Here is a 16,312-nt window from a genome sequence, read left to right on the forward strand (position 1 = left end):
TTTATATTAGGTGTTGTCCCCCTGAATCTGATATCGGTATTTAGCTGTGTCCATATTAATTTGTTTTGGAATTATAGAACATATTTTTCCCAAATATAATATTACAATGTCCATTTGTGCCCACTAGGTGGTGCTGATCCAAATATTTGGTGAAAAAACAAGAGGAAGGAAGACATACACCAGCCACTTCACTTGGTACACCTGCCGGTGAATGCAAATAGCCTGCTTTTCCAACAGTCTACTATGTGGATGCAGATCAGTATATTAAGCAGGCAGATAGGGTTCAGTTATTGTTAGACCAAACACTGGAACGAGCAAAATTAGAGATTTAAGTGACTTTGATCTAAATGACTTGTGGTATGATTGGTGGTGCCAGACCAGGTGATTCCAGCAGCTCAGAAACAAGCAAGCAAGCAAGTTCAGGCGGGCGGGGACGCTTCTAGAGTCTTGAATAAAATGTTCTTATTTTCACCTGGCGAGTCACAGAAGCACCGAGCATAATTTGACTGGCACAGCGGCAGTGCTCTGCGGACCGGCAGTTACAACTGTTACTATTTTCAAAGCAAGAAGTGCAGTCAATGGGGCTGGGTCCTAGCAGTTTCCTCACCCTGCCTCTCCGGCGGTACACGGACCGGAGTTTGAGAGACGCTGTTCTAGCGCATGAAAAATGTATCAATCTCCATATATAGAAGAACATATTAAATACGTACTAAATTGTTTATGACGCGCAAGAAATACATCATCGTCTGGTTCTTTCGTGAAGCTTTCCAGAGACAATGTTGCAAAACTGTGAATTGGAGAGAAGGTTGTGATGCAGGACTGAGAAAAAACATTGACTAGGCATGTTCAGCAGGAACTTCAAAACCACTCTTTTCTTGGAAAAAACAGTCAACACTCTCAACCTGTATATACATCTGTAATAAAGTAATCTCTCCTTACAGTCAGTCTCAGTCATGGCTGAGGGGAAAGACACAGTTGCTGGCAGTGGATGGCATGCATGGTAGTGAGGGTGGATATGACCTTTTTTTGGCTGGAGGGGAAAGCAAAGCTGCTTGGGATATACCTAGTCTGGAATATCTTTCTTCTGTGGTGACTTGGGGACTCTTCATGGTTTCAAATGCTTTCAAGCACTTTTGTGGATGGCCTGAAGAATGCAACTGAACAAGAAAATCTGTAACATCATTGTGAATTTTCAGCATGATTTAATGAACTGCATGATTCACATAGGCAGCGACTCCCATAGCTGAAGGGACAGCAAAACCCTGCCATTTTTGTTGACAATTTTTAGAAAAAAAACCTTGACTAGCCAAGTCACTCATTTAACATTCAAAATAGAGAAATAAAGTCAAATGACAGCTCACATTCTAATACACTTAGTATTTTAATTATCAGTTGTCCTTTCATCACTGTAATAGATGCAGCAGATTTTTAAAAAAGGCTTTCTATAAGTCTCCAGAGGTCTCTCAGAGCACTATCATCATCCTTTTCCTCTTTTGCCTTATGCGACACTTTTGCAACTTGGTGGCCAAAATTACATAATTTTGCCATTGCTCAAAATGGTGCTACTATCAGCTGAACATCTTTTATAAACAGAACTACAGCATACAGACTTTGAAAAATTATGAAATAACTGTCATAAATACAAACCCTGAACTACTGCTCATAGCAGTAGTTCCCTCTTTTCTTTTGTCCTCACTTCCCTGCTCCAACACTGGGGTATCCGTTGTGAGGTCTACAAGGTTCCAGTCCCAAGCGTCGGCTCCCAGAATGAGGCCTATATACTTCTGTTCCTCCTGCAGGCTCCTGTTCTGAGCCAGCGGCCCACCTGTGATGCTACTCAACCTGCCTGTTATAGCCATGCCAAAAACTCAGTTTTAACTATAGCAAAACTAATTGCTCTCAGCCACTATATGGTTGGTCTTAAAGACAAACTTACTGATATGAACACTGCTTGGTTATCAAATTAATCTATATCTGATACCATCTAGAGCTCCTAGAACCTTGTATATGCACACTGTAAATAATTGTATAGACTATTGAATCTGTTTATCATGGACTCATTCTACACTGTGAATATCTATTTTATGTGCTGGCCAGAGGAGGATGGGCCCCTGTTGAGCCTTGGTTCCTCCTAAAGTTTCTTCCTTCTATTCGCTCCATCAGGGAATTTTTCCTTGCCACTGTCGCCTTAGGCTTGTTCAATGGGGGTTTAGGCACTGATCTCTGTAAACCTGCTTTGAGACAATTCTTGATTGTAAAAAGCGCTATACAAATAAACTTGAACGCTGTGCCTCTCAGACTATTTGGAAAGATACTGGAATTTGAATGGTTTTCACCATCTCAGTGCTGCCTGAGGACTCAGATGCTGAAAGAAATTATATTTGTCACAGAGCTTGGTTTTCACATTACTCCCTGCATGGCAGAGCAGGGAAGACTCACAGTCAGACCTTGCTGCTGAGTAGGTGCTGTAATGCTGCTAGAATGTGAGCAGGGCCTGAGAACTGTGACTCTGCCCCTGCTAAGTTGTTTTTAATGAAGCCGCTGTACTGAGGAATTAGATCAATATACTGTGAGATTTCTGTGTTCATTAAAAGATGTTAATATGTTTTTGGACACTACCAGTGAGTGGTGAATGTACCATTAGCCTTATCAAATAAAACTTATTTTTACACAAAATTAGACAGCAACTTGCCCAAATACTCAGTCCTTATGAAATAGCAGTACTGATTTACTGTGCTCACGTATTCATTTTTTGGACCATTAAAACAAGCAACGTAGTGTATTTTAAAAATCCCACCGTTTCAGCAGAACAGAAAAAGGATGCAGTGAGCACCATCCCCTGTAGCCTGCTCAGTTCACATAGTATATGGACAACAGACCTCTTGGCAATGAAAACATGTATGGAGAGGATTATGGTACAGTCACATAGCTGGTTAGTATATACCTATGTATGGAGAGGACTAAGGTGTGCTCGCATAAATAGTTAGTATTTTTGAGGGACACAGTGAATGAAAGGATAGTAACCTCTCTGAACAGAGCGAGACTAAAGAGACCAAGGCTGTGTCCAAAATGGCATACTAGCGTACTGCATACTAGCCTAGTATACACTGCGTACTGCACACTACTCTACACGCTAGTATACAGTATGGTACGCAATTATGAGAACTTTCGTGTAGTGTACTACACGTTTGCTATCGGTTGGGCTATCTGTTCTGTTAAAATCGAACCACACACAACTACCACAAATATGTATCAAAAGTAGCCCTATAAGAAAGCGTATGAAGACTTATTACACCAAAATATGCAACTGATACATTTATATTCGGAACTGCAGCTGCAGTTGAAGTTGAAGCTGGTTCTGTTGCTGTACGCCATGTTTTTAAAATTTTTTGACAGTTGGAAATCACTGCGTTGCTTCATGGGATGCAGTACCCGACGAAGTGAGCTCCGGTTGTATATACTGCAAATTTTCGGCAGAGTAGAACATCATCCGGGTAACTGTCATGTACTGCAAAATTTTTATTTTTCACGTACTGCATACTACTTACTACTTTTACGTCAAAATTAGTATGCGAGTAGTATGTAGTATGCCATTTTGGACACAGCCCAAGGCTATCATCCTCTCTCTTTAACTTCTTGCTATCAATTAAACACCTAGCAGAAGAATTATTCCGTGCTATCTTTAGTAACAAAGTAAGAATGAAGCCATTCCAGTCTCCGGCAATTCTTGAATGTTTCAATCTGCTCTCTAAAACAGACATTGCTCTCTTAAAGAGTAACAATCTCACAAAACTAAAGTGTTCCTGACCACATACTTTGTTTTTTTCTTTAACCAAATAGAGTAGTACATTCAAGTTTTCTTTTCTCTGTGGATTTATTTCAGTGGAAGCGTAAACTAAAGTTTATATGAGTCATGGTTTATGTGCACCAAGTAGCAATGTAAGCAATCCATTTGAGGAATACTGAATTTTAGAGAATTAAATTAAAGTTTTCCAACTAAATAAAAACATCTAACAAATCAAGCTCTCTAAAATGCCAAATTAAGATGATCCAGTTGCACTTAAAGTACCGTACAATGTTGATCATCAGTACAAAAATAATAATTAGAATTAATTAATTTAAAAAATTATAAATCATTAATGAAAGCACTCCCTATCATTCACATGAAGTTTTCTGCAGACTGAACAGGCAGCCCTGTTCCCAGTCTATGCTCACGGTTCTATTTATCCACACCTGAACAGATTTCATGGGCTTGAGAGAGAATTGTGGATATGAGCTGTAACACAAACAAACACCTCACACCACACTCAGGCAGTCTACACTGATGCAGTCTACTTGTAACTTCTCAGGTAAACCAGTCTGTGAGGCTGGACTTTCTCTCGACACAGCGGGCAGTCTGCCTGTAAAGAGACAGAAGCATAAAAAGCATATGAATTTTAGCCTATTCTTAAAACAGCCATTTTATTATTTGTTACATCCTGGGACATACTTTTTGTTTCTGTTTTGGTGTTCCTCTCTCTCTCTTTCCCCCATTTCCTGAGTGCCAGTCGAGGGTGTGAGTGAACGAACCATATGCAGTATTGGGTTATGGCGTTCGGAAAGTGAAGCGCTCCAGCCACCTTTCAGCGTTTAATGCAAATGGTACTGTCTGGGGTGGCAAATTGTGAGGCTTATCTAGATGATCTGGTGATTTATTCCACTACCTGGGAGGAACATCTTGAGTCGCTGCATACTGTGTTTAGTCATCTGTGTGACGCAAACTTAACCCTGAATCTTGCAAAGTGTGAATTCGCAAAAACTGTCGTAACTTATTTAGGCAAACAAGACGGACAGGGGATGGTGCACCCTGCTACTGCCAAAGTTGATGGCATTGTTGATTTTCCCACCCCAACATCTAAACGAGACCTACGCCGCCTCTTGGGCATGGCAGGTTATTATAGGGGTTTCTGTCCAAACTTTGCCTCTGTTGTCTTGCCCTTGACAGACGTTCTATCAAAAAAGAAGCTTTGTCGCTGTTGCTTGCTTTGCAGCACTTTGAAGTGTATGTTGGTGGCAGTGCCTTTCCAGTTGTAGTATATATAGATCATAGCCCCCTTGTTTTCTTGTCCCGAATGTGTAACAGCAATCAAAGACTAATGCGTTGGTCAGTGATCATCCAGGAGTTCCACCTGGACATTCAGCACAAGAGGGGGGTGGACCACGTTATCACGGATGCACTGTCCTGTACTTATGGTGCTGGAGACTGATGCGGGTGTGTTTTACAAACGGTGGTTTGTAATTTAAGGGTGGAGGTGTTACATCCTGGGAGGTATTTGTTGTTTCTGTTTTGGTGTTTCTCTCTCCCTCTCTTTCTCTCCTCCTCTCACTCCCGCCCCATTTCCTTTCCAGATTGCTGGCAGTTCGCAATTGGCTGGAAGACGGGTGAGGGAATTTTGAAAAGATGACTGCTGCGCAAGGCACGGCTGGGCTCATCCTCCTGCCAAACCTCTGCCGCCACGTGAACTACTGGTTTAAATCTTTGTGTAGAAGATGTGGACTTGTGTGTCCACATCGAGAGTGGCTTGTATATAGTTGTAAATAGTTGTGTTGTGTTGTTAAATACTTTTCTGTTTGTTGTTAGTCAGAACTGGTAGGGGGTGGGTGCCGTTTTGTTTTGCTCATGTTTTCTCCTGTTTATCCTGTTGGTTAGGGAGGCTGGGAAGTTTATTTGTATTTATTTTTCATTTTATTTTCGGTTCCCTCTTCTTTTGGTTAGCAGTGTTCTGTTTATTATTTTGGCTTTGCCCACCCTCGAAGTCTTTTGCGTTTCTTCAGTAATAATAATAATAATAATAATAATAATAATAATAAAGCTGACCAGAAATCCTCGGTGTTGGTGTTGCGTTTACGCTGGTGGCAGGTTAAGGAGGGAGTTCTACACATTTATGTTCACCCCACCCTAGACGGAGTTGTAACATTTATTTTACAGATCACTTTGGAATGTATCTAAGCCAGTGGCATCCATCTCAAGTTAGAAAAGCTTATCTATGGGAGAGGCTGATGGAAAGTGCAAAGCTAGGAGGGATGCAATGGGATTTTAGAACACTGCTGCTGTAGATTACCCTTCATCACATGGACACCTTCTACAGAATAACAGATGATGTCATATTGCACCATATTATATGGGACCACTGACCACATCATGTCACAGAATGGTGTCAGGGAAATGACTGTAATGTCGGTTTACTCTAGAAATCCTTAGTCTCCAGACCAGAGCACGCAACATACTCTCTGGGATGGTATGGAGCAGACTGACTGCAGCATAAGCAAACCCCCATCCAGTCAAATGTTTCCAATAGCTTAAACAATCCAAGCCATGTAGAATTCACAGGGTTCGGGGAGGCTAACGGAGGTCCAAACCAGCAATAGATGAGAGTGCCAGATAAACCAGACAGTGAATGTATGTGTCTGTCACTTCTAGCCTACTTGTTCTGTTTATCTTGAGGTACTCTCAGATGGCTCACCTTCGTGTTACACCAGTCAGTGATGCACTCCCAGCAAAAGAGATGTCCACAGGGTGTGATGGTGGAATGTCTTCTCTCCTCCAGGCACAAGATACAGCGAGAGGCAGGTGATGATGGAGACTCAGCAACCAGCTGGAGACTAAGGAAAGAGAGAGAGAGAGAGAGAGAGAGCGAGAGAGCGAGAGAGAGCGAACAAAATACAGTCTGGTTACAAATGTAAATGTGCGTTATTCTGCTGAGTGGTAGAAGTAAAGAAACATGTTTGACACATCCGCTGTTTTAAATTAACATTAGCAAAGTAGCTACTTACTCAGTCAGTCACAGCTGTGCCACAAACACTCATAGCGGGCTGCCAATTTCTGAAATGTAGTATGGCAGGGGAAGACTCATTAATATTCATAAAAGAGGAGCTACCGAATTGGCCAATACAAAGTTCCCTCTCTGATACATGTTGATTGTCCACTATAAGACTCAAAGAGTCAAACACTCACTCTTGCTCGTAACTGACTTCTTAAGACATGATTTTTCATAAAGTGGCAACCCCAAACGCTTATTAGATATCACAAATTGATTTGTGTATTTGAAAGGGGACACTAGACCTTATCTTGGAGAGACTTACCTACACCTTATAGTCAAGAGATACAATCAAAGCAATTGCCATGCTTTTAAAAACTGTAACAACAGAATTAGAATTCCATTTTAATTTTGTTGTGTGCAAATGACGGCTGACTTTATTACGTATTGGTTAGGAAAGAATATGCATCAGGGCATCAGTACTTACTTGAGAGTGGAACATTCCAAAGACCTGACCAACTAATTACAATACATTCCCTTACAAAACGAAACAACCCACAAATTTACTGTCAAGTTCGGGCAAATATGACACCTCTTAATTGTCATGTTCTCGCTAAAGAAAACAAAACAGAAAATGATCTCTTGAAACTTTAAAACATTAATGCTAACTTTACCAGTTCACAAAAATAATGCATAGTTCACATGTACATGCTTCTTGAAGCCCTTTAGGATGTCTGATGTCAAATTCTGTGATGACAGCAGTTTAGGGTTGCCATGGTTTTGAAAGGCTTTATGCACGCACGCGACGCATCAGAGCAGGAAAGTTGTATCGGCCAGTCAAGCAGCGCTTCTTTCATGAATATTAATGAGTCTTCCCCTGCCACACCACATTTTGGAAATTCACTACCAGGCTAATGTATGAGGGATTGGGAATAGCAGGCAGTGGACCAAACCACTGTGGGGCAGAGGGGGGATGATATCATTCCAAACTTAAAAGCACATTGTTTTGCATTTATAATTTGCACAAGTGCTTTCAGCACATATAATTATATTATTTAAATTTACATAGTTATGTTTACAATGATATATTGAGGAGGGCAACCCTCAGGAAGGGGCGGGGGGGGGGGGGGGGGCATGTCCCCCCGTCCCCCGGGATTTTAGCCTACGAGTATGCCGTAACCATGAGAATTACTTTGCCATTTGAAACATACTGTGAGAAATCTTGAGTATTCCTGTCCACACTCTAGCTCTGTTCTACAAAAAGTCACTATACAATACAACACTATTGTACAGAAGAAATTATGACTGAATAATTGCACATCTAGTAAGAACATTATGTTATCTAGCTAACCGGAGAGGTTCATCAAAGGCATTTAAGATGTAGACCTGGAGGGCAGGCTCCTGTGTTGTTTCCACTCCTGCCTTGCTCTCTGTCTCTGCCGCAGGTTATTGAGCTGCAGTATCAGACTTAGAGTCAGCTGCAGCAGGGACACCGCTCCCAGGAGGCGGTAGTTGGTTCTCAGGGCCTGGTCATTGTCTGCAATATTCTGCACTTTCAACTAAACGAAAAAACAAAACAAGACAGTGAAATCACTGTATTATTAAATGATGTGAAAGATGAAGACTCATCAAACAAAATATGTAAATGATTATGACTCCAAATGTGCATTTTTCCTAATTTAAAGAAATCTGACAAACACTTGCAAAAAAAACATGCAAACAAACTCACATAGCTAATGCCTGCAGTTCTCTTGCTCAGGTGGTAAAAGGTACCACTGATGTAGAAAAGAGTCACATGCACCCTGTGTAAAATGGTGATTCCTTGTTGTACAGCAAAGATCAGAGGTATTAAGGACTTCCTTTGTGATTCAGTCAATAATCTTACAGCTTTCTGGATCCAGTTTTTCACATAAGACATTGGACTCCAAGGTACAGGGGCATACAGAGATCTGTCAGGGTCATCTGCCTCCAGTTCATTCTCCAGACAAACCAGGGTTTTGTTCAGAGCATAAGGCACAAAGGTGTGGAAAAATATGAAAGCTCCTCGTCGGAGACGGGAGGGTAACTTCCGTTGCGTTGGATCAACTTGAACAATGTTGACATACTCCTCACCTAATGTCTGATAACCTGGAAAAAAGTGACAGATTTTAATAACCTGACCAAATAACCACAACATTTTAATGGAAAAAGTTATAGCTGGAAACACTGCCAATATATTCCACTAATACAGAAACAATGACTTCAAATTGTCCCAATTTAATTTTTACATTAAATGTGGAGTAACAAATTCTGTGTCACTTCTGTTGTCTTTGGCTTGATCTCTGGACTACGTTGAAATTGTGAAGAAACAGACAAAGTCTACTCGTTCACTAACCTGACATTGTGGTTAGAGCATAGTATGCAAGGTCTGACACCAGTTCAATTTCTTTTCTCCACTGCAGCCATCGTTTAGATCCTTTAATGGAAAATACGTAAATGGAATAACGAGGTAGATTATTTGGAAGGCACGGTCACAACCTCAAAAACATAGAATAGAATCCCGTGATCGCACACACACACTGCAAACAGTGAATTTATCCTCTGCATTTAACCCATCCTTACACACAGGTTGTGAATTCACACACCAAACACAGGAGCCGTGGGCAGCAAACCCGCGCCCGGGGAGCAAATGGGGGTTAGGTGCCTCGCTCAAGAGCACCTCAGCCGTGGATGTTACCTGCCGGTCCTGGGAATCGAAACGGCGACCAAAAGACCGATTCTTTAACCTCTAGACCACGGGCTGCTCTCGTCCAACACGTGTAATTCAACATAACGCCGCCAAGTACCCACCTGCAAACGTTTGAAAGACTTCGTTCGCGTGATTCCTAAGACCGTGTTGGTAGTATTCATCCTTTTGACAGGAACGGATTAATTGTGGTTGATTTGCAGGAGTCAGCAACATTATGACCATCACTGAACGGCAAAGTCAGTTAGGCAAGGAGTATTCACATTTGATATCGGTAGAACAGTAACGGCTATCAAATAACAGCGTGCAGTTTGTAGTTTTTTGTCTCTAAAAATATACCTCAAATGTCACAAAATGAAATGTAATTTGTAGACGTAGTTGCACGATCTGCTTTTCTTTTAAAGAGTACAACGTGAAATTTAGCTCGTGAACTAGCAAAAAGTCACGCGCTTAAGTAAAAGGGCAAGATGCACAAATCTTGACTATCAGTTCTGCCCATCCGAAATCCATTTTTTTTTTTACCTTATTATAATATAATTTCGCTAGTAAAAAACTACGTAGTAAAGCAGTATAGTGTATCGAATAGTTCAATCCATCTCATTTTTAACACTCTTCCGCGTTCGATCATGTGATATTGGTAAGAGCCTCTAATTCGTCAAGTCTCATTATAATAGGACGTATAACGTGTGCATCTGAACATGATGGTCGCGTTCGCTTTACGCAGCTGGCCGCTTAAAGCAAGCGTTCGACTGTGAATACAAGTGAATCGGTCACTAAAGAGTGCCGTCACAAGTCCATTGAGTACATATCCGTGACTACACAGTGTGATGCTCTTTCATGGGTAATACTGGCTAAGGTGAGGTGATGTCGGCATCGGAGCCTGAGGGAAACGCATTCAGAGTCATCTCTGATTAAAATCTCTTTCTCTTTGACTGCTGAATACTCCATGGTCCATACAGATGTAAAAGTTCTTTATCCTTGACTGTCACATACTCCGTGGTCCATACAGATGTAAATAAGTCAAGCCGTGTGAAATGAGTGACCCCTCCCCACATTCTGAACAAACTGATAAGTATGAGTGTGGCATCCTCTGAACCTCTGGCTAGGCCTAAGCAGCTGTGTCCCACTCTTAGCTCTTTTCCACTCTGAAGGGTTCTGGCTGGTCAGGTATAGTGTTGAGTGCTTTTCCACTCATCCTCCACTAAATGATCACCTTCAGCCTGTGGAGAACCATTTCGATTACCCTTTTATTTCATTTTTATATTGTTCCTGTTTTCCTCATGTCTGTCAATTCTGAAAGAAAACACAATAATAGCTTTAGTGATCGCTCCAGAATTAGGAGGTGGTCATTTAACCTTCTTAAGTGTTAAAAAAAAACAGTCGAAAGTCGTTTCATTTACTACATATTATTAAAAGTGATCGCTATATTCTGTTGTCGCACCCACCAAGTCAGTACAGTTTACACATCAAGAATCGCGAACGCAGCATTATTAGGGCCCGAGTTGTCATAGGGATTATTGTTAGGGACCAAGCACCGAATGTGCAAGGTCCTATTGTTTTTCATAAGGATTCTTCTTCTTCTTTTCTTTTGGCAATTTTGAGGTGGTTCCCATGGGCAAAAACTCATGAAACACACATCAGTGCTTGTGACAGTTACTCAGGGACGGAGGCTTGGCCCTGGGTGTGGCCCAGGGACTCCATAGTGCCCCCATATGGCATTGAGTCTTGTGCCCGGCATGTAGTTTCACCTACACGCACCAAATTTTGTAGGCACGTGGGTCTCCTCAAGACGAACAAATTTGCACTTATATTGTATTAGCCATGCCCAACAGTAAGTGAGTTATTTTGGATTTTGTGCGTTTTGACACCTGTACATATTGACTTTCTCCTCCTAGACGGTTCATCGGATTAATGTTATTGTCATATATATAATTGTTGCAGATTTTAAACTGCAACAGGATTTTTGATGTCTTGCAAGGCGTTGAAATGGTGAAACGACAAATATATGTCTCGCCACACAAACAGGAATGCATCATAAATTCTCCATGCATTGCTTGATGCGGCTGAAACTTCACAGGTTATTGGTTATGATGGTTATGATAATATCCACATGCCAAAAGTGACACCCCGGTGTAGCCCCACCGTCTGGCAACAGAAAGGAATGGCTTTTTCACCCATCTTGGCTATAGTGCTACTAGACAGTTCATCAGATTCATTTCAGATTTAGTGTACATGAAGTCATGGGTGTCTTGAATTTATGCTATGAATGAATTTTTGATATGTTGAACAGTGTAGCCATGGGGATAGGATGAATTTGGTCACCTCTGAACAGTTTTTTGACCAGGTTCACCAGTCTGATGAGTGACAGGATGTTTAACCAATCAAATTATGAGTTGTAGCGTGGGGGTTGTATTAAGATGCTACGTCATGATGTACAAATTGAGACATTCTGACAAGAGGAGCGGCTATGTTTGTTCAAGTGTTTTGAGCACTTGCGTTAGCAGTGTTACTAATTCACCGATGTCGGGACGCATTTTGCATGCTTAGTAAAGCACGAACTCTTTTAGATGTGGTGTTGTGTTAATTTGGTGATTAGGTCAGGGATAACGGCGAACGAGCCTCGAGTGGTATTTTAAGAGAAGCAGACATCGTATTTTGTTACCTCGGTTGATTCAAGTGTTGTGTTAATTTCGTGACTGGGATGAAGGTTGACGAACTGTCGAAATATTGGACGGGGCGCAGGGCAATTCCGCTTAAAGTCGTGGAATTAGCTCCGCCAATGCATTTCACTATACATTTAAGGTTATGTATTTACGCCTGCGTGCATACAAAGGAAATGTTACCATTAACCTAAAATAGCCCATCTGTTCGTGGCACCACTTTTAGCAGATTGCTTGGTTCACGTAAAAATGATTCTGTTGATAAGCCCGAATGCTTGGCTGTCTCTTATGAGCATGTAGCCTGATGTCATGATCCACAACATTCGTCGATTTAATCTCAGCATATTTCAGTACGAAACACCGCTGTCTCAAATGAACACAATGTGTATGGAGATTTAATTACTATCAAATTCAGATTGGATGATCGTTAGAGCTAAAATAGTTCAAAGAACGATTAGCATGTTATGTTAGCCCATGGTGTGCTTTAAACGAACGTAGTGGAAATTCCAGTAGCTAGTCTATTGGGATGAACTGGTCTCAAATAGTCTGTACTGGTTTCAGTTGGTTCCAATTGGGTTTTCAGATTCTAATGGTTTGCCCAGTTAAGAATACCAGTTGAAACCATTTAAAACCCATTTAGACCAACAGAGCCATGGGCAGTGGCTGCCTCACCAGTTCCACCCAGTTGAAACCAATAGGATGTAACTGGTGTTGTCTGCTATTTATTTCAACTGGAAACAATTGGTCTCAACTGGTCTAACAAACCCAATACCCGTACTCAGTGAGAAAGTGCTGTAAATTGAGAATGCACTCAAAAGTAATGAAATTAATTGTTTGATTAATCAATTAACAACGTACAAAGTGCACTAAAGAGAATACATTGTTTTTTGAAAACGTCAAGTCATTTGTAAAACGTTTTAACCGTTGGTGTCTCTTTTAAAAATAAGTGTTTTTAAATTGAACATGAATTCATATTCAATTTAAAAACTCTAATTTTTAAAGTTGTATATTGCTTACAGAAAGTTTTCTGCCTTCCTACTTGTCAATTTTTATTAATTATATTTTGCCGGCTAGAAACTGACCAAAGAAGTGCACACACTCTTTATTTGGACATGATCACTACGTACTGAAACAATTATATCAAAGCAAGCATTTTGATTACACGATCAACTTGTCCTCAGTCTTGACTGAAGAGATAGCTGGGAGGGGGGCGTGACTTCTAGCCCTTCTTGAGTAATCTGATTGGTGTATTCAAAAATCCGTTGCTGTAACGTCGCACGAAGAAGGCAAGCAATCAAACCCGCGAATTTCGCTTCGGTTAAAACGCAGCTTTACAGTTACAGCATACAGTTAGCCTTAGTTCACAGTAAAAAAAAAAAAATTTGCTCTGGTAAGGTACTTGGAAGATAATTATCGGGCTGTTGTTCCAATTTCTCGTATGAAAAATTTCGATTTCGACAAAATTACCAAGTACTAGGCTACGACGGAGCCTATTACCAGGCCAGGTTTTGCTACTGGTAAGCTACTCATTGCATTAAGTGTTTAGCTTTTACATATGACAAAGACAAGTACTCACTTCGTGGGCTTGTATGCTAGTAGAGTTATATTGATAGTTATAACTATAGTTAAAGACAGATGATAACGTTACCGAATCAGTTCCTGTGTGTCCTCGCTGAAACTGTATATTCAATGTAGCACACGCTTGTTACTGTTCGCTTTTAGTTAACCATAAGGTTAGGCTGGCCAGATAACAGCTGTTTGTAGATACGGCTTTATACTGAGTATGCCTGCTGCTGTTAATGCGTTTAGTGAGTACATAGTTACGGATTGTGTATAATGCAGCTGAAGATCGAGAACTCTCTACGGCAGTGGAGAACAAGAGGGCCCCCTTCCCGAAATAAGGACAGAAACAGCGTCACCCACCAGGGAGGTCACCGCCATTAAGAACGACAAAGTATGATTTTAAAAATAACTTCTGTATTGTACTTATAACCAATACCAGCGAATGTTGTATGCTTAGTTAACCATGTTTAGGCCTATTAAGTAGCCTAGAACTTGGCACTGCCGTTCAAATGCTTAGAAATTTCCATCCTCCAGCGTACTGTATAGCCTATTAAATCAATCAAACAAAACATTTCCTGAGGCACTCCATTGCCACTTAAAAATAATTTTATGTTTACATTTTGTAGTTATATTTTAATTCCTTCTACGTAGCTGGGTACTGCACTCTGAATCTTGTTGTACATTTACGATGACAATAAAGGTATTCCTTATACATTTACTTGTTGCCTGTATTTCAGTATTCTCTGTTAAATTGTTATTATCAAGGTGTATATATAGATTACAGTTTACAAAGGTGTGTGTGTGTTCTGGGCCTGTGTGGACGTGGTGGAAGTAAACTGTTAAAACATAAATTAAATGCAGTGATGTATTCACTATAATCCCAGGTTCCACTAATTGAAATTAGTTAAATCCATTTAAGTACCAACTGTAACATTTCACACACCATTGTGAACTCAATAACCCAGCTGACTCCAGCTAAAACCAACACAGACCATCTGAGACCAGTTCAGCCAATACAGACCATTTGAGACCAGCAGTTTCTATCAGTTGTTTCGAAGGCTACAGCTGAGACTGTAGCATTAGGTTGCTATGGTATCTAACAGCAAACTGCCTATGCTGTTAGCTGGTTTAAGGCGACGTCTTCAGGTTAGTGTGATATGGATTGCTAACTTAGCTTCTGTTCCAGTACATGACAATTCTAAGCAATCGGAGTATGACGAGTCTGTTCACTTCATGTAGCCTGTGCTTTAGGGACGTCACTTTTACTATTCGCAAGGCAAGTCGCTGCTGTCCCAGGCATGTCATGAATGACCTCGCGCTACGATGTGTAAATTTTTCTATTTGTATTTTCTCTTGATCAATGAATTGATAATGACATTGAACATACAGTGTAGCAAATGAAAACCTATTATTCACAATGGTTCTGTCCACATTGCAAATGTGCTCCTAACTCCAATCTTTAACGTTGCATGTAGTGTGACGCAGCACACAGGTGGGATGTGGTAGCTCATTACGCCCTCGCTCACGAAGGTTAAACTGCACAAAATATTTAGAATTTGAACATGATGACTTACATGCCAAAACTGTGTACCTGTAGGGTACTTGATACATAAAAACTGATACTCAATCTTTAAAACTGTTTAAAACTTTTTAGCAGGCACATGTTAAGTAAGGGTAATGTTTGAAAATGAGATTTTACATGCAATTCAGCATCCTGCATGGAAATAAAGAAAATTTGTGATACGCATATTTACACAGCACACATAAACATTAATATAACAGTAATATTTGTGTTTCTTTGCCAATACCTCAGCAAGTGGGTTGGGTATATTATGTGGTTGTGTGGTTTTAAGCCCGAATCCTTTTAGCCGCTGGTATGATCATGTAATTTGGCAGACACATCTGAGGGCTGTACTACAAAGTGAGGTAAATTGTTTATCCAGGTAACTTCTGGTTAATTTAACTCAGAGTACGTAGTAAACCTCCTAACAGAAGAGCCATGGCTTTGTTTGGCGAATGAAGCCATAGGAGGTTAGGTGGTTTACTACTTACTCTGAGTTAAATTAACTACCTGGATAAGCCAGTTACCTCGCTTTGTAGTACAGCCCTCAGATCTGAATGCATTGCTGGATGATAAAATGTCACGGGTCGCGAACTGCCGGAGGTGTGAGGGCCCGCCATTGCCACTTGTGGCTATATTTGAAATTTAAGAGTACTCCCTTCAACTGAAGGACATTTTTCTCACTATCTTTACTTTAAATAGTTTCTGTTTCCAAAGCAAAACAGAATTTTTTGATTTATAAACAATTTTTTCAGTCTCTGACTGTTCAATGTCCCCCAGTTAAACGGGTGTTGGTGGTTGGGTTCAGACAGTTCATAAAACGTACTTTAGTTAAAATAAAGAGAGAGAGAGAGAGAGAGAGAAAGATGAAATGTTGGCCTACCGTATGAGGATGTGGAAATGTATTTGATAATTATATGCCTATATTAAATCAATTTGATGCTTTGAAGGTATAAGAATTGCATTGCCAATGAATAATAGGCTAGAAAATGCAACACTTGCCCAA

The 16,312-nt window shown here is 40.6% G+C and overlaps 1 protein-coding gene across 2 annotated transcripts; it reads right to left on the minus strand.

The window, feature by feature from the left end:
- Positions 1-3,606: 3,606 nt before the first annotated feature.
- Positions 3,607-10,095, minus strand: pex10 (peroxisomal biogenesis factor 10). 2 transcript variants are annotated; one of them, XM_030783514.1, is made up of 6 exons: positions 9,627-10,095; positions 9,172-9,252; positions 8,527-8,924; positions 8,193-8,356; positions 6,504-6,642; positions 3,607-4,400 (listed from the first exon to the last, which is right to left on the minus strand). In XM_030783514.1, exons 1-6 carry the CDS (start codon positions 9,745-9,747, stop codon positions 4,332-4,334), a joined length of 972 nt encoding a protein of 323 aa, XP_030639374.1. In that variant the 5' UTR covers positions 9,748-10,095; the 3' UTR covers positions 3,607-4,331. The 2 variants fall into 2 exon arrangements, with proteins under 2 accessions (XP_030639374.1, XP_030639373.1); XM_030783513.1 differs by having other exon boundaries at positions 8,184-8,356.
- Positions 10,096-16,312: the final 6,217 nt, after the last annotated feature.

This window comes from Chanos chanos, chromosome 9 (assembly GCF_902362185.1).
Source record: "Chanos chanos chromosome 9, fChaCha1.1, whole genome shotgun sequence".
Lineage (NCBI taxonomy): Eukaryota > Metazoa > Chordata > Actinopteri > Gonorynchiformes > Chanidae > Chanos > Chanos chanos.